General features: G+C 45.6%; 3 protein-coding genes and 1 non-coding gene across 7 annotated transcripts in view; 2 read left to right on the forward strand and 2 right to left on the reverse strand.

Annotated features, from left to right (window-relative positions):
• Positions 1-1528: 1528 nt before the first annotated feature.
• LOC121360308 (ribonuclease CL2-like) lies at positions 1529-2499 on the reverse strand. The gene is made up of 2 exons (XM_041480069.1): positions 2460-2499; positions 1529-2069 (listed from the first exon to the last, which is right to left on the reverse strand). Exon 2 carries the CDS (start codon positions 2061-2063, stop codon positions 1626-1628), a length of 438 nt encoding a protein of 145 aa, XP_041336003.1. The 5' UTR covers positions 2064-2069; positions 2460-2499; the 3' UTR covers positions 1529-1625.
• A 2101-nt stretch (positions 2500-4600) lies between these two features.
• RPS3A (ribosomal protein S3A) lies at positions 4601-8168 on the forward strand. The gene is made up of 6 exons (XM_041480110.1): positions 4601-4745; positions 4998-5101; positions 6244-6431; positions 6545-6753; positions 7322-7431; positions 8005-8168. The coding sequence occupies exons 1-6, from the start codon at positions 4684-4686 to the stop codon at positions 8124-8126; spliced, it is 795 nt and encodes a 264-aa protein (XP_041336044.1). The 5' UTR covers positions 4601-4683; the 3' UTR covers positions 8127-8168.
• On the forward strand, positions 7673-7742 carry LOC121360386. The gene has a single exon (XR_005956193.1). It is a non-coding gene; the product is annotated as a small nucleolar RNA SNORD73 (small nucleolar RNA).
• A 1804-nt stretch (positions 8169-9972) lies between the features above and the next one.
• SH3D19 (SH3 domain containing 19) overlaps positions 9973-22761 on the reverse strand; it is an 81879-nt gene continuing 69090 nt past the window's right edge. For all 4 annotated transcript variants that reach the window (XM_041480106.1, XM_041480107.1, XM_041480108.1 and 1 more), the window contains 9 exons: positions 21626-21694; positions 20270-20342; positions 19834-19964; positions 17454-17512; positions 15676-15863; positions 15359-15411; positions 14676-14862; positions 13976-14073; positions 9973-12574 (listed from right to left, as the gene is read on the reverse strand). In XM_041480106.1, the coding sequence (XP_041336040.1) occupies positions 12458-12574; positions 13976-14073; positions 14676-14862; positions 15359-15411; positions 15676-15863; positions 17454-17512; positions 19834-19964; positions 20270-20342; positions 21626-21694 (975 nt within the window). In that variant the 3' untranslated portion in view covers positions 9973-12457. The remainder of the gene's footprint in view (positions 12575-13975; positions 14074-14675; positions 14863-15358; positions 15412-15675; positions 15864-17453; positions 17513-19833; positions 19965-20269; positions 20343-21625; positions 21695-22761) is intronic.

Genomic DNA, 22761 nt, shown 5'->3' on the forward strand with positions numbered 1-22761 from the left:
ACTTGCAGAGACCCCAGGTATTCCCTCCTGAGCTCCTCCCATGGCCAGGAGTGAGCAGGGTGGAGAAGTGAGTCTGCTGTAAGTTGCTGGTCCAGAAATGCCCCAAATACCTTTGAAATACCCCAATTCCTTCCCAGTGCACTAAGAGTAGTGCTCCCCTCACTGGGCCTTGGTGGAGCTCACCAGTCCAGGGATGGCCCTCAAAATGCCTTTCACCTGAATTTCAGAAAAGGAGCACCTGAGTTACTTGGGGCACATGAGCAAGAGGTATCCTGGGAAGAGAGGAAAAGGATTGGGAAGACCATTTTCTGCACTCCTTTTCCTCCTCAGCTACACTTTCTGGATGCATTTGGGCTGCCTTTTTGTAGCAGCACAGCTCCTGGATGTCAGCAGTCCCATGGGACTTCTCAGGGTTCCCACAGCAATAGGACCAGAGCAAAGGGGTCCCCCAGCCCACTGGGCTGCATTAGCAGAGTGCCGCCAGCACGTGCAGGGAGGTGATCCTGCTCCTCTGCTCAGCACCACTGAGACACACCTGGAGTGCTGGATCCAGTGGTGGACTCCCAGTACATGAGAGACATGGACATACTGGAGAGAGTCCAGCAAGGAATTGATGATGATGATGAAGGGACTGGAGCAAGCCTGACCAGAGCAAAAGCTGAGAGAGCAGGGACTGCTCAGCCTGGAGAAGAGAAGGCTCAGACAGGGGGAGCTTTTAAGTGTACTGGTAAGTACTGCCAGGGAGAATGGAGGACAAGAGGTGATGAACACCAGCTGAAATTGTGAAATCCCATCGAGACTCAGGAACACAGCTTCTGTACGTGTGTGCATACTGTGAGTATGTGCTGGCATGTGTGTCCTGTGTGTGCTAATGCTGTGTGCTGTGCTAGGAGCAGGGCTGTGAGTGTTGAATGCTTTGTGTTGTGAGTGTGGCTGCACGCTGCGTGCCCAGTGCAGGTTTTTGTGTGCGCTGTGTGTTGTGTTCAGTGCGTGTGGGACGGTGGCTCAGGGCTCTGTGTGGCCCCAGCCAGGGCTCGGTCCTGTGGGGGCCCAAGGGGGAGCCACCTGAGCCCCAGAGAGGTCACAGATGGGGTCAGAGGCATGTGGGAGATGGGGCGGACATGGGGGGACTTGGGGGTACCCAGGGGGGTCATAAGGCATGTGGGAGGTAGGGAAACCCTGTGAAAGTTATGGGCTATCCAAGGAAAGCAGTGTGACACCCAAAGGGTCAGGACCCTGGGAAGAGGGCTGGGTGCACATCCAGCCTTGGTGGGCCTTGGGCTGGGAGGGTGGTGGTGGTTATGGGGCACCTGTGGGAGTTGTGGGACACCCAAGAAAGGGGAGAGGGCAGAGACACCCCAGAGGGCAACGGGACACCCAGGAGGCTGGAAAAACCCGGGGATTTGTAAGGCACATGGGGGCCAAATACAGCTTGGACAGGGTTGGGGTCACCCAAGGGGCTCAGGGGGCACTCAGGGAGGGGTATGATCGCAGGGTCCCCCCGGAAGCCGATGCTGGAGCCCAGGCCTCTGACACGTCCTTTATTACCAGCACTAACAGAGCCCCTGGAGGGAGGGAGGGAGGGAGGATCGGCGCCGGGGGCCCCCGGGAGCGCCACGCCAGCCTCACGGCGGGGCCGTGTAGGTGCCCGCCAGGTGCACGGGCAGCCCGTCGCGGCAGGCCACGCGCACGTGCTGCTGCGCCTGGCGGGCGCGGTAGGCGCAGGGCGGCCGCGTGTCCCCGCCGCGCAGGCGGCAGGCCGTGAGGCTCAGGGCGCTCGCCGTGCTGTGGAACCCCGTGGCGGGGTCGGGCGCCTGGGAGCAGGCGGCCACCAGCTCCGCGGCCGGGGCGTGCACGAAGGTGTTGGAGGGCTTGCAGGGCCTGCCCGGGGCCGTCACGCGGCGCCGCGCCAGCATGGTCTCGCAGTAGCGATGCGCCGCCAGCGTGGACGTCCGCGGGTTGTCCACGTGCTGCCGCAGGAACTTTTCATAGCGGGTCTCGCCCGCCGCCGCCCCCACCAGTGCTGCCAGCACCAGGGTCATGCACAGCACCCAGCCCGCCATGGACACCTGGGGAAGGTGGGGTGGTACGAGAATGCCATCTGGACCCCCAGTTGGAAATCCCACCCTGGGTGCTTGGTTATTCTACAGCTTCCCCCTCCCAGATCCCTGGGTCCCATACAAATCCCCTCCCAGTGCCTGGGGGCCCATCTCTGGACAGCTGGGCTATCTGTGGATTCACCTGGATGCATGGGTCCATAAAGTTATGTACCCCCCAGAAGCCTCAGTCCCCCACGGAACACCCCCTACCTGCTCCTCAGACCCTGGCTCCCCTACAGACCCACCCCGTGCCCCCACACCCGGATGCCATACACAGCCTCCCTTCCCCGCTGGATGCTTGGGTTCCTCACAGACCCCTCCCACAAACATTCTGGTCCCCGATGCACCCTTCACCCGCACCTGTGTGCGCGCCTCAGTTTCCCTTATGGCCTCAGGGTCTCCAGGATCCCTCCCACTCCTCTGCACCTCTTTTATACTGGCCCCAGCTGTGCCCAATGGGCAAGGAGCCAGGAGGAGGGGCAGGGTACAGAGCAAAGTCCAGTGGACGTCTGGAGGAAGCCAGGTGTCCAGGAGGCCCCGCTCACCCTCATGGCCCCAAGGTCATTAGGCAGTCATTAACGAACCACGTGACTGTCTGCGTACATCCCCTTGGGTGGCCTCTGCCCACTCTGGCCTTGGCCACCTCTCCCACGAAAGGCAGGATACCTGGGTCCTTTTGGGTGGCAGGACAAGATACGTGGTTCCCTGGTGGCGAGCAGGATGTCACCTCTGGGGCAGCTGGCAGGTGTTCCTACAACCCTTGAACGATGTGGCACATCCATGGCTCCTCTGCAGTGCTAAGGGGCCTATGTGTTCCTTTCCCCTGTATCCCCTTGCAGGCAAATTCATACTCCTGGGAAGTGCCAGGATGTATTTTCCTCACTGCTGCCTCCCATGCTCCCAGCTGCTCCATTGATGCAGAGACAAGCAAAGAGCCAGGAGCCAGCCTGAGCCCACCAAACACTCCTTTCCCTTGACCATCGTGATGGAGCCCCAAGGAAAGCGTGTCCCCTCCAGGGGGAGAGGCATGCAGTGCCCAGGAGAGGCTGTCACGAGTGGGTGCAAGTGGTCTCCATCCTCCTCTTCGAAGACGTCAGAGAGACTCTGATGGGAAGTGGCAAAGAGAAAATGAGGTGCTGGGCAGCACCTGTCCCAAAAGAGCTGCAACACTTCCAAGACTGGCCACAGTGAAGGTGCAGAGGGTCCTGCCCTGGGCTCTGGTGGCATTTCTACAGCCTCTGAAGAAACCGTCAAAGGTACACAGTCCCTACAGTGGGAACAGCTCAGGCACCTGGCCAAAACCTCGAAGGCATGGAAGGTCAGCACAGCCTCCTGCTGACTCTCAATACACTGCTCGTGGGCATGGAAGCAGGATGGGGACTCTCACCATGACCCCTTGGACACTCTGCTTTCCACAGTCCTGCTGTGGGTGCAGAAGGGATGGTGCCCACAGGAGGAGGAACAAGCCTGGATGCTTGGCAGCGGGCTGTCTCTAGCAGGCGTGGTGCAGGTACCTGTGCTGGATCCCATCTACCCGGCACAGCCCCAGGCATGTCCTTGCCAGAGGCTGCTGTGAGGCTCACTGGTGAGCCACAGCCTGTGGTCACCTCTTCTCCAGGGGGATCCCAACTGCCTGGCGCTATGGTAGGCACGGCTTTTCCATGTGCCATCCCTGCCCATGCAGGAGGGCTGCGTGGAGCCTGCTCCTGCCCTGTGCGCTGGGGAGAGGAGCCATCGGCCGGGGCATCTGGGGCAGCCCAGACCACCGACTTCTGGCTGTCCCCTCGGTGCCCCAAGGCCTGGGAAAGCTGCTGATTTCAGGAGCTCTCTAAACACAGAGTCCAGTTTAGAAAAGAGATATTATTTATTCTGCACAGGATGCAAGGAGGCGGTTTGACAAATCAAACACACCATGGGGTAACAAGTAACATCTTTTATACAGTAAAATTTACATGAGCCCCCCTGTCTAATGCATATTCGTCATCTATCGATGTATATTTATTTGTATGACAGAACTCTTAGGTGATGCTTGAAATACAAAGTTCTTCATTAAGCAATTCCATTGCAGAAAATAGCAGAGAACACCAGTTACGTTTACAAAAGGTGACAAGATTGAGCCTGGGGACAGATGATTCGGCTTGAAGACATCAGAATGGGCAGGGGGTTGCCCCTGCCTTTTGCCGGGGTACAGTCGGTGCACCGAACCCGTCCCCGTGGCTCTGCACAGCGGCGCCACTCGGGCATCCCCATTTCCGGGGATCGGGACCGGGAGAGCCGGGCCGGGCGTTCCGCGGGGATCGGGACCGGGAGAGCCGGGCCGGGCGTTCCGGGGGATCGGGACCGGGAGAGCCGGACGTTCCGCGGGGCTCCAGGCGGGGGCGCTCACGTGCCGAGGCTCCCCCCGCCCCCCCCGCGCCGTTGGTTCCGTCCAGCCGTGGTAGGTCCCGGGCGGGCCGCTCTCGCTCCCGCCCCCGCTCCCGGCGCTGGAGGCGGTCCCGTTCTCGCAGGTCTCGCGCGAGCGGCGCTCTCGTATAATCTCGCGGGAGCGCGCGCGCCCCGCCCTTTCCGCGGCGCGGGCCGGACCATGGCGGTCGGGAAGAACAAGCGCCTCACCAAGGGCGGCAAGAAGGGCGCCAAGAAGAAAGTGTGAGCGCCGCCGGGGCGCGGGCGGGCGGTGCCCGGGGGCGCCGGGAGGGGCGCCGCGGCGGCGGGATGGCGGGGATGCGGGGCGGATGGCGGCGGCGGCCCGGCCGGAGCAGGGCCCGTGCTGTCATGGCGGCGGGCGGGCGGGCGCGGGCCCGGCGGGGCGGGAGCAGCGGCGGCGGTCGGAGAGGAAAGCCTTGCTGCAGCCCGGTGTGGCCTGAGAAAGTCGCTTAACAAATCTTCATTTGATTTAAGGGTCGACCCTTTCTCCAAGAAGGACTGGTACGATGTGAAAGCGCCGGCGATGTTCAATATCCGCAACATCGGGAAGACGCTTGTCACCAGGACTCAAGGAACTAGTGAGTACCTGGGCTTGGTGCGGTGCCGGGGATTGTGTTTGCTCCATGTGCTGGCTGCGAGCGGTTAAAGAACTTCATGGATAAAAGGCTGCTGGAAAATGGGTTTTGCTTGTGCTGTTACGAGCTTGGAAGCTAAAATAGTTAGGTGATTTGAGTGGATTTTTTTTTTTTTGAGTTGATTGTGATTGAGTTGTTTGGATAAATGAGCTTAGCTGCAGGAAGTTCGTGTACTGGGCTCTTGTGTGTACAAGAATGCCAGACCACGGAAGGAAGGGCCTGAAGTTTCTAAGGAGCTCCTCCTGTGGTAACCTGGCAAGCTGAGAGAAGTTCAAGAAGTAAGCAGTAGTTGTGATTGTCACAGGGGGAGGTGTGGGACCTGCCACAGGAGACCTTAGTCCTAATAGGATCATAACAACCAGCACATGAAGATACTGAAATACCTGAAATTTAAAGGTTTTGGTTAAAGATCAGAGCCAGAATTGCTGACTTAATGTGAGCACTGATGTCTGATGTATCACAGGAGGGTAAATTTGGTTTTATATCATGTGGCACACCTCAGGAAGAGGAGACCTCTGTTAGGAATGCAGAGGAGTCTGGATAGAGGTAACCCTGTTTTTGGAAGCTTAGCCATGCAGAATGGCTAAATAGCTTTGTGATACTCTGCTGGCTGCTCTCAAAGTGAGGATGGTGATTGTTACTTTGAACTGTAACTCGTGAAACAAATCAAATGAGGGTCACTGCCAAACGAAGTGTGAGCCAGCCAGCGCTGGAGGAGCAGCTGTGAAATGATTGTACTGGGCTGGTCATTGCTGCTTCATCTCTGCTGAGCACTTGTGGCTTTCTATGTTTGGTTTCCTCATTAGTGTTCATCATTTCCAAACACTCTGTAACCCCTTTATGCTTGAAACAAACCAAATTATTACACGTGGTGGAATCTGCTGTGTGCTGCTGTTCGTATCCCACACCTGGTACTATTGCCTTGAAAAGATTCCTCCCAAAGGGAGAAATTTCCAGCCTTGCTGGCTCTGTGATCGCTATTAAAAAACGTCAGAGAACAGGATTCCAGAGGGAATTCAGTGTCTGATTTGCAGGATGTGCTTCTGATGTTAGCCTAAGGTGTTTGATTCTGTTCCATCTCACAGAAATTGCCTCCGACGGGCTGAAGGGCCGCGTGTTTGAAGTGAGCCTGGCTGATCTGCAGAATGATGAGGTTGCCTTCCGCAAATTTAAACTGATCACTGAGGATGTTCAGGGCAAAAACTGTCTGACCAACTTCCATGGGATGGACCTCACACGGGACAAAATGTGCTCCATGGTCAAAAAATGGCAGGTGTGTGAGAAGCAAGGTGTGCCTGCCTCAGGGAGGGAGGGAGGGAGGGAAGCGCTGGTGCCTGGCAAAGCCTGTGCTGCAGGGTGGTGAACGCTCACTGCTTCCTATTCCAGACAATGATTGAGGCCCACGTGGATGTCAAAACTACAGACGGGTACCTGCTGCGCCTCTTCTGCGTGGGCTTCACCAAGAAGCGCAACAACCAAATCCGCAAGACTTCCTATGCCCAGCACCAGCAGGTCCGGCAGATCCGCAAGAAAATGATGGAGATCATGACCCGGGAGGTGCAGACCAATGACCTGAAGGAAGTTGTCAATAAGCTGTAAGCTTTGGCCGTGTTCTTTTCTTCTCCCCTACAGTTTAATCCTAGTTTGGGGGTTGGTTGTTGCTGAGTGCCTGGGGAGTGCTGGTGCATCTCGAGCTGTTGTCAGACCAGGCAAGGAGCCCCTCGTGTGGAAAAGCCAATCACCCTTTTCTGCAAATGGCTTCTCCTCGTCTGCATCCCGTCTGACCTGAATCCACTGTCACATTTGCATAAATGTAAAAGCGCTTTCCAGAAGATTTGTGGCTCACGTTTCTGCAGACTAAAGTTGTAATTCTGATCTGCTGGGGCTGTGAATGCTCTGAGCTCTTCTGATAGGAGAGTTTCTCAGTGTGCTGATTGCTTCCAGAAGTTTGCAGATTTGCTCTCAAAATGAGCACACTTGCACTGTGTCCCTTCTCACATTGCAGGGGAGGTGTCTTAGACTCTAAATGTACTTGAAGAAAGTTGTCAGTGTGATGGTGTAAACTTCTGTAGGATATTTTGTATTAAGGATTCTTTTAAGGCTGTGTTGCTGCTGCAGAAGCAGGCAGAGCTTTTAGCATTGTGGTGCTGTGTGATTCCTCAGGATCCCAGACAGCATTGGCAAGGACATCGAGAAGGCCTGTCAGTCCATTTACCCTCTGCACGACGTCTACGTCCGCAAGGTGAAGATGCTCAAGAAGCCCAAGTTTGAATGTAAGTCTGTCCCTGCAGACATTTGGGGGAGGCTGTGGAAAGGAGGCAGTGCAAATGTGTTTGCTTTTGGATGAAGATGTTACAGCAGCTTCGTCAGCTTTAGTAGTTGTAGAAGGGAAAGCGTGTCCTTGTCCTGATGTGTGGCTTCCAGGATTGAAAGCCAAGCAGTGAGCATCCAGTTTGGAGCTTCTTGAAATCTCGCCTGGAACTGCTGCTGAACGTTTAAAAGCTTTGCTTTGGGAATGAATGATGACAAAATGTTTCGGTCCCAGATGATGTGGAATGATTCCATTTCCCCAATTTCTGACATTCCCACGTAATGCAGCAGTAGGTGCTTGAGTCCAGATCCTTTTAGGAAAAGGTGTCATTTGCAGTTTGATTACATAGCCTTATTTCACTGCTTGATCTGTCTGACTGCAGCAGCATCTCTGTGCATGAGCTGTCTGCAATGGACTTAGTCCTACCTACAGGAAACGTTCTGCTGGTTTCATTTGTGTGTGATGAGTAATGGAGTAATTTAAAACTGTTCAGACAGGTCCATCTCTCACTGTTTCTGTCACTGCTTCTTTTTAGTGGGCAAGCTGATGGAGCTGCATGGTGAAGGTGGTGGTGCTGGAAAGCCCTCTGGGGATGAGGCAGGCACCAAGGTTGAGCGAGCTGATGGATATGAGCCGCCCGTGCAAGAGTCTGTGTGAAACTAAAAATTGGTGGAAAATAAAAGGTTTTAATATACAGAACTAATGCTTGGTTGGCTGCCTGTATTGCTGCTGGACAATATTGGTATTGGATGTATGGATGAGTTTTCAGTAAGGTAAACCTACAGCCTTGGTTCAAAAAAAATTAAAAGAAGTACTCATGTACTTCTCCAGTTGTGTTGTGGAGATGGGTGGAAGAAGGTGGGTTGTCCTTCCTGTGGATTCTCTATGTAGGTTTTACCCAGTAATTTTAGTCCTCACCAAAAAAAACCTTGTGAACATGTGCAGAGGTTGTATTGGTGAGAAGTGCCTCACAGTACAGGAAAGGCAGAAATTGCACAGGGAAACCTGTGTCAGAATTTGGTATTACTGGGAAGTCTTACAGTTTTATCCAGATGACTTGCTTCAGAATAATGTGCCTATGTTTAAATTCCTTGGTAATTTAATACAGGCTCTCATGGGATAGGTGTGGTCTCTGGTGGTCAGAAGGTGTTTGAAGGTGTTAAGGTTGTAATTATGGTGATGGAAGCACTTAATTTTGAGCACTGAGAAATCCAGAATGTGCTCAGGCAGTGGAGTTGGGTGTTGGATTTTAACCTGTCAGAGCTGAGGGATGACTGTAATGGAAGACCTGTGGAACTGCAGGGGAAAAAATTCTGTAAAGAGGCAATGGTGTGTGTTTCGAAAACAAAGCATGTTTTGCTGAGTAGTTTTTAAGACTGTTTTATCTAACAGCATTTTTGCTTCTTGTTCAACTTAGGTTGGCTTGTAAGTGCCAGAGTGCTTTTTCTGGCTAAAATGAGTTTTGTGCACTATCAGTGTGTTTTGTTTAGGGCAACAAACCTAAAGTTAGTCCTACTAAATTGTTGGTAAGTCAGTGGTTTAAAAGCTGAGAGCAAAACGTGGAGTTCACTGAGAGTGGTGGCTCTTGCAATTGGTTGTCACCGAGCTTAGGACAAGAAATAAAGGAAAACAGCGAAAATGTTGCTGTTCCAACAAAGCTACTGGAGAAAATGAGAGGGGCTCTGCTACCCATGCAGGCTGTACTGTTCCCTGCCAGGGATTTTCACATTTTCATAGTTGATAATTCTGGTTTGGACCAAGTGTTAGGCAAAATTGAGAAGAATGCTTTTGAACTTACTTCAGAACGCTGCAGGTTATGTGATTTTGTCTTGTGATTCCAAGTTACAGTTTTAATGTTCTGGTTTTTCTACTCTGTGTACTGGAAGGAAGAGTAGTGAGTGCACATTTTTGAAGCCATAGGTTTTATTTCTTACTCGCATATCTGAGGACTGTATGTTGCCAAAGGTTAGTCCAAGAGGATTGGGGGAAAGAACAAGAACTTGGGATTTTTTCAGGCTTTAAAATGTATTGTTAGGAGCAGTGCATTGCCATGTAGGCATTCTGGGTAAATGTATGCTTTGTAATGTGATTTCAGGTTGGGGACAAGCAGGAAGGAAAACACTATGCATCATACTCTGTATTTTCTCCTCAAATACCAGCTGAAAAATCATGGAGTATGAAAGCAGCAATCAGCAGAGCACACCTAAATGCAGGATCAGCCTGTGTCTTGCTCACAGCGTGGTCACAGTGAGAAGCAGTGTGTGTGATGCCCTGTGGTGACAGCTGCTTGCTGCAGGTAGCAAAATGCGATAGGTTCTGTAGGTGCTGAGCGTGAGGCATACCAAGTGCAAAGGCTTGAATAACCTGTTAAAATCATCCACATCTCTGAGGGGTTTGGACTAGTCTGGGGGTGAGGTGTTACGTTGCAGAATGAGATCTCTCCAACTGTCAAGTGGAAAGCTCAGCTTTCCACAGCATGAGACAATGAAAATGCCATCATGACTTAATTATAAAAATTTTATTGGTTAAATACATTCTTAATTTACAGAGGTGTACCATAACAAACTTACTGGACTTAACAAAGGTTTATTTAGGACACTGTTCATTGTACACAGAACAAAGATAATTTTCCTGAAGATATTTCTAGAGGATGGGTCAAACAAAATATTTCGGTAAGTGAGGCTTTTATTCTAATGCATGGAGATCTAGCTGGATTTCAAGGTTACAGCTGGAATTTGCTACTACGCTGCAGTTAAGATTTGCACTCCACCTCATTCTCGGCTTTTTTGTACCTTAGGACTTTTCTGTTGTGATCTGTATGCGGTCTTATGGTGGTGTTGGGCATTGTCTTAGGAAAACCCTGCCCTGTAAAAGCCGAGCATCTCCCTTCTTCAGCGTTCACACAGCCGCCGTTTGAGCTGCCTGCAGCCACGCGAGCAGCCCTTAGATGGCACTCGGAGCTCTGAGTAAAAGGCCTTGCTGCTACTCCTGCCCTGCCCCACAGGGAGGAGGAGATTACATACAGCAGAGTGGTCTTGTCAATGAACAGGCACTGACTTCAAACATTCAGTGAAGTTACAAAAACAACTGGTTAAGACACAGTTATAAAAATGGGAAAGAGGAAATTGAAAAAAAATATAAAAAAATCAGTTCTACTTTTGAGACTTGTATCAAAACCTTAGAAAACTGCCAGACAAACAGTAAGTAAACATCATACACTTCAGCCTCATCTACCACCACTGGTGCGGTGTGTCTTTGAAGGACCTTGGATTCCTTGGATTTCTTTAGGAGATGACTGGTTTTTTGGAATAAACAAGAACCTGTAGAATCTCCTAGCAGGAAGACTTGGGAGAGGGAAGGATTGTCCTTGGCTGTGGGCTGCCATGTGATTCCACATCTGGACAGGCTTGCTGGGGGTGCTAAAACTTGAGTAACACCTGTAGCCTTTGTTGCATTTCCAACCTTCCAGATGTAATTCAGCATTTTGCTTATGTTAATCCCTATTGGAAGTAGAAGTCCAGTTCCTCAGCTCATTAAAACTTTGTGTGGTCTTCATCCCCAGGCTGTGTGAAGGGAACTGGTGTAGTTTAAACACAGCAGAACACAAAGGGGGGCCTGGCAGTGACTGCTGGGTGAATGGTGCCGAGGCCCTCCTGTCTGCACTGCAGGTCCCTCAGGCTTGCTTCAGGTGAGCTCCAGTCTGCCACTGGGACTGGATGCCCATTCCTTGCTGTTAGAAAAAGGAACTGCCTACCAGAAGTTCCTATAATGTGAAACTACCTCAACCACATCCATCTCACTTGGTCAGGCAAGCTACCCTGCTGCTCTTTACCAAGTGCCTTGGTTAGAGCTGTCTGGAGTAACCTCTTGCCAGGCGTGTTTTCCTTAGGGCCTCGACAGGCCATTTATAAGGATGCTCAGTGTATCTGGTATGTGGCAACAAACTGGAAACTAATCCCACGTCTGCTGAAAACTAAACCCAAGGCTGTATAATATCCTTCATGTTAAGGATAGGAATAGTGTTACTGAAGTATGTTCCAGTGCTTGAGTGACAAATAAAATGCAGACTGGGTGAACACTGGCTTTCCACTTCCATAAGGGGAGTGGAGGGGCAAATAGTTGGAATAGTGCAGCCACTCCATGGCTGGGATCTGAGAAAGCTCAATAAACACTGTCTGTCACTAACTTCAGCTGGGAAAGAAGGGTATGATGGTGCTCAAAGAACCATCTGGTGGGCGGTAGGAAAAACTAAACCTGTACTTGCAAAGTATTTTGGGGAAAACAAGGAAGGTCTAAGATGATTCATACCAATTTAAACAGAATTCATTAAGAGGCAAAATACTTAAACATTTTACTTTTGTGATCTTGCTGTATGAGCAGCTTGGACTAAGAATAGAAGGATACTACAAAAGGATTTATTTCTCCATTTCCCCTCTTACCAGTATTAGATTTGATACCTTTCTACTATGAAATACCAGTTATTTTTCTTATCCTCTAAGTCATAAAACAAGTGGATTCTACTGCTAATGTGGAACTCAAGCAGTAATGAAACCTGAATATCAAACCTCATCTACATACTGAGTGCTGTAATTATATATTAAAACAATTTTTAAAGTTTGGATCTTAAGAAGTTCAAAGAAAGCCAAAGCAGCTTATGTTATGCAGACTTTGTGCATGATAAATATAATACCAGAGAGTAAACATACTAGAATGCTATATAAGTTAAAATGGTGTTGCACCACAGTATTTCCCTAGTTGGAAATGGCTAAAAAGCCTGCTTGTTTTGCTCTCTGAGCATTCATGAAACATGATTACATACACTGTCACAAAAGACTCAAATTTTCTTATCTGACTTCAAGATACTACTATGACTGTCTAGAAAAAGTAGTGCAAAACATTGATAATCAACACTCGTTGATGTCTTTGCTGTGCCTTTACGGTAGAAAACATTCTCTCCCACACACAGGGAGTAGTAGAAAGGCAACACTTCATGGTGTTTTTAAAATCTGAACAAAGTTCTTGGGAAATATCCCAGACTTCCCTAGTATCTCTCCACTCATCCAGTCGTCGTCTACAGATTCCAGCTCTGTTATCATGTCCCCTGCCTGCAAGAGAAGGAGCAGTGTCAGTCAGTACAGCTTCCTGTGCAGTCTTACTGAGCAATGTTAAGGCATGCAGAGCTGATCCCATTTACAAGTAATTAATATCAATCAAAGAGAAGAGGACTAAGATGTGGCCAGTCTCTTCTGTTGGTTACATCTCTTGGGAGATGGTTTGCCAAAACCAGCTGAAGCTTCTCTTAGGATAAATACTTGTCTATGCTGAAAAATCACCACCTTTGGAGGGACAGAAGAGCACTGCTGGACAACTTCTCACATTGCTTTGCCTCTCCAGGCATGTTAAGAGCTGGCTCATAGGGCCCTGCTTTAGTGCTTATTTGTGTGTGTTTCCAGGGTTTGTTTTCTTAAAACACTGGAAAAGGTTGGTTTAGGTTGGTTTTGTTTTTTGTTTGCTTGTTTGTTTTTGTTTGTTTGTTTTTGGGTTTTTTTGTTTTGCTTTTGTTTGATTTTTTTTTTAAATTTAGTCCCAGTATTTTCTAGCACTTGGAAACTTTCCCCCCCCCAAAAAAGGAAAAGCAATCTAAAGGCTCAGTATGGCTATTTAAATTGCAGGTCCTGTGTTTGGTACTGGTTCTTGTTCTCACTGTCCCATGCCACACCCTTCATCTGAAGTACTGGCCTTTCTTTCAGTACCTCTATTTCCCTTTTCTGCTTTAAAGAATCATCTATCCTTTCAGCACTGCAAGCTGCTAATGCTAGAAGTATTTTGCTAGTTTTAGAAGAGAAAATACTGTGTGTTGTGTTTCAGCTCCTGTGAAAGTCTTCTGTTTCTCAGAAATTTGCTTTTGAGAACACGGTTAACCTAAATCGTGACTTTGAATATCAAGGGCACTCTGTTTCTTGTCCATGCTTAATATGATCTGGGCTTCCAGCATGTATTTAATTTTTTCCCTTGTTCCCATGGCAACTCTGTACTGTGTTGCCAGTTCAAGATTCTGCTGTACCAGGTTTCCCTCAGAGGCCTGGCTGCTGTAGTATTGGCTCTCTCACCACTACCTCCTACTCAGAGTTTTCTTTCTAGCCAAAGAGAGGCTCCCTTGACCATATCAACCAATCAGGAACTGAATGTACTGCAAAATAAGGTTTGTTTATCTTGTCATGTTAACCAGATCAGAGAAGTCGAGAATTCTGCAACTCCTGAGCTCTTTTCAGTGTCTTTAATGAAGATTTTTGCTGATAGGTAACAGGAGTGATAAGGGAAAAAATGTTTTTTAGAGAGACCACGTATCAAATGTGTTAATGTCTATGCATATTAATATCTATGTTAATATCTATGGGCTTCATCCTTCTTGTCTACAGCCTACATTCACAAGGGATGAACCTTATTTTTTAGCACTCCTTAGGAGCATGAGACCTCTTGGAAATAGGTCCAAGAGAGGTACTTACTTTGAAAGAAAGCTCATCTTCATTTTCTCCATGAAAATCATAAAGAGCTTTGGCTTTTCCTTTCTTCCCTCCTCCAGGCTGTGACAGCTCTACCCTGGCTACAGAACATGGGCAAGAGAAGTTATTTGCATGGGAGTGAAATAAATCTCTGTTTCTGGAGAAGTTTCCTCTCATTCTCTTGTTTTCTGCCTGCTATTGTACTACAGGTTGTCCAAATGTTATTGCTACTGCTGTACCAGATTCACTGTCCTACTGGAATAAAAAACTCTACTGCCACCAGTCCATTTTATAGTATGAAACAGTCTCACAGTTCTGCTTCTAAGCAGACTAAATTTAAAACTCACTTGAATCTCCCACTGGTGATACATAAACACTGACCTTCCCTCCTTCTGCTCTAAGATGAAGCAGCATCAATACTCCTGAATTACTCCTTAAAGGTGGCTGTTTTGCCTGTGTCCAAACCACACTGGAAAACATCCCAGAGTCTGTGTAACCTCACAGATTACTTACTGATTAGAACATTATATTGCCATTATTAGAGAGAGGTAGGTTCAAAACTTAAGTTTAGCTTTAGAGTACTGAAGACTCTGGTGGTGTGTGACTTGCTGATGCAGCTGATGCCGTTGTGTTCTCCCGCAGCTGTCACGACTGGCACAACTCAAGGAATAATGAGTTGTGCCATCTAGTAGGAGCACTGTACCTGAGCAGGTCTGAACAAAAACTGCTGGGAAAATCCCTTCCTTTCCATTCAATCTTCCTCTATACCACTCCAAATCTACTTGTTCCAGTATTTGGATGTAGTCTCCCTTTCTGAAGGACAGATCATCTTTGGTTTCTGCTGTGAAATCATGAAGCGCTTCACACCACTCTAGTGAGCGTCTGTTGCTCTGTTCAAGTTAACAGAAGAGATGCATTAATTTTAGAAGTGTGAATGGAGCCCACAAACTGACGGATGCTGCTGAAAGCAGCTGTACAGCACATGGCTGTCCTGACACCCTCCCAATACAACAGTGCTGCTGCAGATGTAGACTAGAATGGCATTTGAGCAATTAGCACCACAGAATTTCATCTAGGCTTAGCCACATTCCTTTTTATCTCTGGTGGCAGGGGAAAGGATTAATAAATTCAAAATTAGATCACTGCAGCAATACTTAAAATAGAGCTAACAAGAATCTCCTTCAGCACAAAGGATAAAAATTTACCAATGTAAATTTGTCAGAAGCTCTGAATTCAATGAGCTTAGGCCTTGTGTCAGAACTGAGGCTGTGACTGCAGCATTGTGTGTTGTGGGAGCGGTGTCACGTTCTGTGGTTACTCTCACATTATAATAGTCTCTGTAAATCTATACATAAATTCTGGCCCTCACCTATAAAGTTTTATTACCTGAGGAAGGGAAGATGAAACCTCCACCTTATTCTTCAGTGCTGTTTCTGTACCTACATAAGTAAAGCACAACTTAAGAACAGGAGCAGTGTCTATTCAGAATGTTACTAATGACAGCGATTTTAGATATTTGAAGTAATTATTAAGAATAGCTTCTTAAGAAGTCCTACTGTTAATTTTGAGGGGGTTTTTTATCAGTCTTCCCTCTCTTTTTACCTCCATTCTGCAATCACTGTCCTTTTGGAATTTTCTCCTATATGCTGCCTATTTGCATTAAGTACAAAACCATGCTCTTGAAGATTTTTGCAAACATATACCTGTTCCAGGTAGATCTTCAATTACTTCCACAAAGTTCAAGGGGAAAATTCCAGACGTGCCTCTGAGCTCTCCTTTGGCCCACTCTTCATTTACATATTCTTTCAGGATAATAGTTTCACCTTCTGAAAAACTGAGCTCATCTTTCTGATCTCCAATGTATTCAAATCGTGCTACACACCTTGGACCTCTGCACAAACAAAAGAGAAAATTATTTTGCTTCTTTATTATTACTGTCTATTTAATAATAAGACAGCATTGTGTGCAATATATGGATTGATATTTTAATTAAAATGATAATGAATGCACTGAAGATAGGACAGGTGGAAAATTGGGGGCCAGCCCTGGTTCTAATCTCTGCTTTCTGAGCAGAATGAGTATGGAGTCTGGAGAAGTCAGATGGAATTTCTGCATCCCAACTGCTGGCTGTTACACTATTTTGCAAAAGACCCTATTTCCCTTCCAAGCAACAATAAATCCCCTTGTTTCTTGGTCACCTGTCCAATTTCCAATATCCAATCAAGTGTCCTGATACACTTTTGTTAAGAGTTTGATTATTTTTCGAGCTAGCATCCCATTTAGATGCACTCAAACATGGGTGGGGGGTGAGTGCTGTGTATTTGTCCCAAATACATGGAGGTTTCATAGGAAGAAGCTAGTTTTTATCTGCTTTAAAATACTTTATTCTGTAAAATCCATCCCTATAATCTCATAGGGAAAAAGCTTATCTATCAAAGAAAGAAACTTCAATGCATCTGATAAATTTTACATACTTTGGCACAGCACTGAAAAAAATCCTAATTATTTTTCCCCCAGACTTAAATTGATTTCATTATTTAAGAACCTAATAAATTAAATTTAAGAAAATAACCTAAGAAAATTTTTGGTTTATCAGAAATGCCATGCTGGAAAAAAGTAATAGGCTTTAATTCTTTCTATATATTCATAGCACACAAACAAAGTAAGTAGCTTGATTCCCACCCCTGTCCCTCACCAAGTATCTTTGCAAAGGTGTTTCTTTCAGGACAGAGCTAGAACTTTCTGTTTCTTTCTTAGCTGCACAAGCAACTTTTTAAAATTAAGTTTTCTTCCTGACAAACCAAGCTTCCTATAAAGAACAAATAAATTATCCCACTGACACTAGTTGCTCCTGCCTCTGCATGAATTTACTTTAATTCTTAGAATGAATGATTATGAAATCCAATAAACATCACTGAGAAATAAATAACATGAAAAATCATTTCTTGCCCACAAATATTAGTACAAGTTGTCTGAAAATCAGAAATGAAAGTGCTGGCAATTCACTTGATAATTTGGGGGGAACTTCGGATCTACCCATACATCTGCACACCTTAGGGACAGACAGATTTCCCTGCTTAAAGTACCTCTACATTCTGTTCCATTGTATCCTGTTCCTTCACATGAGTAGGAGCCCTACCGTGTTCCATCTTGCGAGGACAATGGAAGAAAGCAGCAAGGTCAGGAGCAAAGAGAGGAGTGTACAATGCTGCTGAAGTTAATTAGATTGGTCCATGGTTTCTGGAACCAGTTTTCATGAAAGAATGGTTTTAGGCTTTTTGAAACTAAATATAAGTCTTTATAAAACATCATAAACATTCAGGTTTTTAAAACATATAATTTAATTTTTAAAATATATTTTGGTGAATAAATTGTTAACCCTATTAACTTCAGTGTAGAGAGCTCCTGCTTCAAAGTTAGTATTTCTTTTTCATTCCTCATAAATCAACATGAGAAAGCAAATAAGATTCATCTGACTCACTTGATACATCGTGATGAAGAGGGTATTTTTTTCTTGTTGGCTTCTTCTGGAACATCAATCTAATAAGACAATAAAATAAATAATATCTTCCATTATAAGCTCATGGCAACTAACCACAATAAACTTGAAACAGGTTAAAATAATCTGTTTTTTTAGATGTGTGACACTTTGTAATTCCTGGCATGCTCTGATATATGACCACATTAATGTAAATTTATGCCTGTTTTCTCGTTTTTTAATCTTATGCAAACAAGGAGCAATATTTAATGTTTTGTTTTATGAAGCTGGTTTATTGTTTCTACTTGTAGCATGACTGATTGACAGAATACGTGACTAGATGCTACTACATGTTGTTGAATTTAGATCCCAATTCTCAACTGCTAATTGCTCTCAATTATTTACTAGCACAGTACACCACAATAGACAAAACTACTGTTTATACTTATCCCTTCTGTGCTTTGGTAGCCAACTGCTCTCCAAAAAAAAACACATTTCACAAATCTCACTTGAATTGGAGAAATACAACTTAAAAAATCAATACACTGGTATATCAAACACCCAACATTCAAGTCCTTTATCACAGGAGGATTTCAACTGTATTTTTGGGGTGACATGAAGGATGATCTGTGAGATGTACAGGACTATGAGCTGAGAGGCCCTGGTGAGGAGCTTTGGGTTACAGCTCACTGTTATACCAGCCAGTTCCCATAAAATCAACAAGAATGTTCCATAGCTTGTGTGAAGCACTGGAGGAAATGACAATGCCTTTTAGGACAAATCATCTCTGCATTGCTCTTGCTGAAGGAGCTGGTATCTGTGGTGCTCTGAAGGTTCTGTGGGAAGCCATAACTATGTATTATTGTTAGGTGTCCAGATCCAAACTACTACCCAGCTCAATACTGTAAAACACATTGTAGTGTTTTGTATGGAGACCTTGTATCAAGATGAAATCTGACATGAATTAACAGGAGAATTCACTCAAGTAAATTAGCCTCATGTACTGTATTCTTTTTTCTTTTTAAAAAACCCCAAATTCTCAAACAAAAGATTTTTGCCCTCAAAGAATAATCACCTTTTACAACTAAAATAGAAATGCATCTTCCCTAGCTTTTATGAAGTTGTATCTGTCTGTATCAATGCTGAATTTGACCTGAAATACTCACTCCACTGCTTTAACATAAAATCTTTTCTTCACTAGCTATCAGTAGAAGCAAGAGCTTTTAAATGGAACTGTTGGTCTGTGCAGAAGCAGCCAATCAATTTAGCTAACAAATCTTGTGAAAGTGAATCAAGCACGGTTCCATTACTACTAACTATGACTTTAGTTTTTATTCTTCAGGACTTCTCAGATCTTAAAATTTTTCTCCAATACCACCGTTACAAACTAAACAGATGCCCTACCCTCTCTGATGTCCACCAAATCCTTGGTATGGCCCATGCAGCAGCAGGGCTCACTCTGCCAGCTGTGCTGGCCCAGGCAGTGTTGCCACAGACACCTCCTGTCTTTAGTGCCAAGCCATACACCTTCCCAGCATCCTGGTGTCACTCTGGCATTCCTCCATGTCCATATGGCTGGTGTGGACAGCCCAGTGCCCTTTCCATTGTCACAAAATGGACTTCAGTCTCAGACTCAGGCTTGCAAAAGGTTTGACCCAGCATTTGTCTGCAGGGAACCATACCGTATCCTTGTAAATTAATTACCACTGGACTCCAAAAGAGCACCTGTCTCTTGCCTTCCACTCACTGTCAAGTGTCACACTGAGGAAGAGGATTGCTTTAAGCTGCTCATCTGCAACAACACAATCTCCTTGCACTGTGCCAGCACAACCATTTGTGCAGCCACTCAGAAAACCACTTAGGCAAATTGATCCTGTTGGAAAAAAACAGTACTCTAGGAAGAAAAAAAACCCAGCATGGTTTCAAATTGCTACTCTGACCTAGTTCATTACATGGCTAAAAAAGTGGTGATTCCAGCAAAGTTCAAGGGATGAGAAAATGACAGAAGATGGGGAACTGCAGGGAGGCACAAAAATCAACCATCTTTTACCGAGTGTTGATTCTGACATGCAGCTGTCAAAAAATAATCTGCTTTGAGGACCCTGAGAAACTATGCATGTTTCCAAAGAGAATCTGGTAAGGGCAATGATTTTCTCACTTGGCTTTAAATTGACAGCAAATTATTCCCCATAACACAAGCTGGCTGTGCCAAATCAAGCATCTAATACCACACAAACAAAATGATGAGTCTTCTGTTGTGCCAGTGGGTTAAGAGATTATCTGAACACATAATGGAGTCAAACACACCGGAGCTTTAGTAAAATAGAACCAGAAAACAAATGCAACAGGATCTTAAGTAGCAATGTATACAAAGCTTACATACAAGCACTTTAACAAAGTTGGCAGGAAATATCCCTGTGCGATTCCCACATTTTCCTCTGTACCACTCCGTATCAATTTTCTCCAAAAGATAAACAGTGTCTCCAGAATGAAGGTCCAAGTCATCAGCATGCTCTGTAAGACAAGATCATTTCAGTTAACAGTACTTGTCACACTCACTGATTTTCTCTAAGTAAAACCCTCTTAATACAGACAAAACCAGAATCAGTTTTAAAAAAGTCTTAATTTTACCTGATAAATCAATTAGCTTTAACTGAAAGACTGACCCATCTACAGCTAAACCCACTGATTTGAACAACTCTATATGCAGACCTTGCAGACTGAGCTTCCACACCATTTTTAAGCTCTAATTTCTAAGAAAATTTCCATTTGAAAGTCTTGGAGTAAAATGTGCTTCCAGAATATTCACATTTACTTACCTGCAGGAAAATCATGCAGGACTACAGCATGAGGTGCACTTGTGTCAGAAATCTTTGGAGGGTGGTTTGAATCCTGACAACAACAAATAAATCCAAATAGTTTATCAATCATGGAAGATACTAACAGATTCTCTGTCATGTACTCCTGAATTCATTTTCTGACTTTGGACACAGAGTTGTTCTGGTATTGCAGAAGGAAATGGTTATTGGTCACAGACCTATGGGTCTGAGTTCTGTATGCCTTTTGCCAGTGTAAACAAGAATACATCTCACCAAAATCTACTTCTTTTGCCAGTGAAAGGAAGGGAAGGCATGCAACTTTTCCAAGTATAGAAAAAAGCCTCAGCTATCTCTGTGGGCCAGAAATCTGTAGCACTGATAGCAACACTCATGGCAAGGGCTGTGGACAAATTTTGCACTGGTGCTTGGTACTTTGTGCCACCAGTCACTCGTCCTTGCTCGAGAGAACACCCAACCCAACTCTCCCCCAGCAGACTCAGCAGGGACAGCACATGTGCCAACAAACATTCCAAGAGGAGCAAGGAAGCCACTATGCCTTTGCTTACACTAAGGTAACACCGAGGGGAGCTGACAGTTTTGTTGTGGCATCTTCATAAAGAGAAATTACATTCAAAATGCTGAGCCACCTTCTCTGCCCCACCCACTAGGAATTTTTAGGCTGTACTGATGACAGTGATGTGTGAATTATATACAAAGTAATTCACTGTGTACAAAAAAAAACCCCAAAAAACAACCAAAAAACTCCAAACATAGACAAAGATAAGACCTGAATTACAACAGACAACAACATACTGCACAGAAATCTGTTTCAGCTACGTAGGCTTTTGATAATAGTCAAAAAGGATGCTCATTGCTCTAATTTCCACTAGCTATTTGATATTAATAGGGTCATGCCCTAAAACCAAGTCAGGATCTGTAGAAGCAGAGAGAAAATACTGTCAAGTCCTTATGTCAAAGCCAATTTGCTGATGTATCATGTATAGCACTCCATAAAGTACTCGCTTATCTTTTGCTCCATTCTCAGACACTCAGCCAAGAGAGTGATTTTTTTCCTATGAGATGGAGGAACTTTACCAGTTTCCTTTCTCTTCTGGCACTGCAAGTAATTACTCTTGCTCTGTTCCATAAGCTGAATGTCCCTGTGCTATGAGGCAAATCACCATTATTGGGTTTTGTTTTGGCAGTTGTTTTGTTTTGATTACAGAAACACAAGGATTTAATAAATCACTATTACATGTCTCAGTGTAACCTCTGAAGACTAAAAGATTTGATACTTTGCTGCAACAGGAGTCTTGTTCATTGAATATTTAAGCCAGCAGAAAAGAAGCACCATACCTTACAGGACAGTTCTCCAGCGTTCCTGGGAAGACAATCTTCCTTGGCAACTCCATGAGGCACAGACAGCTTGAAGAGAAACAGGGGCAAATGGAAAAGCTTTTTCACTTCTAAGCATCTCAGATTTTCACTTCAAGTGACAACAGTCAGATGATTGAGCTATTTAAACCTCCCACTACAGGCAATTAGGCATCCAGTGGAAGAAGACAGGTTCCTCTGGAAGGCATTCAGAACAGACTGACATGATATGAACTGCCACTCTGAGAAACTCAAGTGGTGTCACGCCCACTTAAGACACCTAACAGGTATCACACCATGCACTACAAGATATTCAGAAAGACACTCTGATGCAGAAACATATTAATTTGTCATGGAGGGCACTAGAAAAACACCCTGGGAGGAAATTTCCAAGATATTCAGAAAGACACTCTGATGCAGAAACATATTAATTTGTCCTCCTCCCTGGGAGGAAATTTCTATTGACAGTAAGACTTCAGGGCAGAGAATTACTACTGACCTCCTACAGAAAAAAAATCTCATACACAAAACTCTAAATGCAAAAGTGAAAGATCAAAAAGGTGGCAACAGAACGTTTCCACTTCATGCTGATGGAATTTTGATGCTGTTCATGCCACGGCTGTGTGGCTGCTTTTTTTGACAACAGCACCAGTTCAAGCAGCCACCAGCTCTATCACTGACCAGTTTCAAGCTTCTGAGGAAAGACCACCTTTATTTTTATTTGCAGTGTCGATCCATTTGTATTTAAAATTCCCTAATAACACATACAATACCAAACCCATTTTTTTAATGAAACGGGATGGCATCAAAAGGATGAAAATGTAAGATTTGCAATGTTACATTCCTCACTCCTTGCAAGCTTAAGTAAGATCAACTACTTTATAAGTTCCAATGCTTCCCCAATTTCCCTAAGCATTTTGATATGTATGGGTGAACCAATATACAAATGCAATTATTCAGCATCATTTTACTGAAAGACAATTCAGAATCGGTGACTGGAAAAAGAAGCCCCAAGAGCTATGCATTAAAGATAATATAATTACATATATGCACAAAAATACACCACACAGGTCTACAATACTTTACATGTATTTATTGCTTTCTCCAGTATTGCCTTA

Source organism: Pyrgilauda ruficollis, unplaced genomic scaffold (assembly GCF_017590135.1).
Source record: "Pyrgilauda ruficollis isolate IOZ18807 unplaced genomic scaffold, ASM1759013v1 scaffold5, whole genome shotgun sequence".
Taxonomy (NCBI): Eukaryota; Metazoa; Chordata; class Aves; order Passeriformes; family Passeridae; genus Pyrgilauda; species Pyrgilauda ruficollis.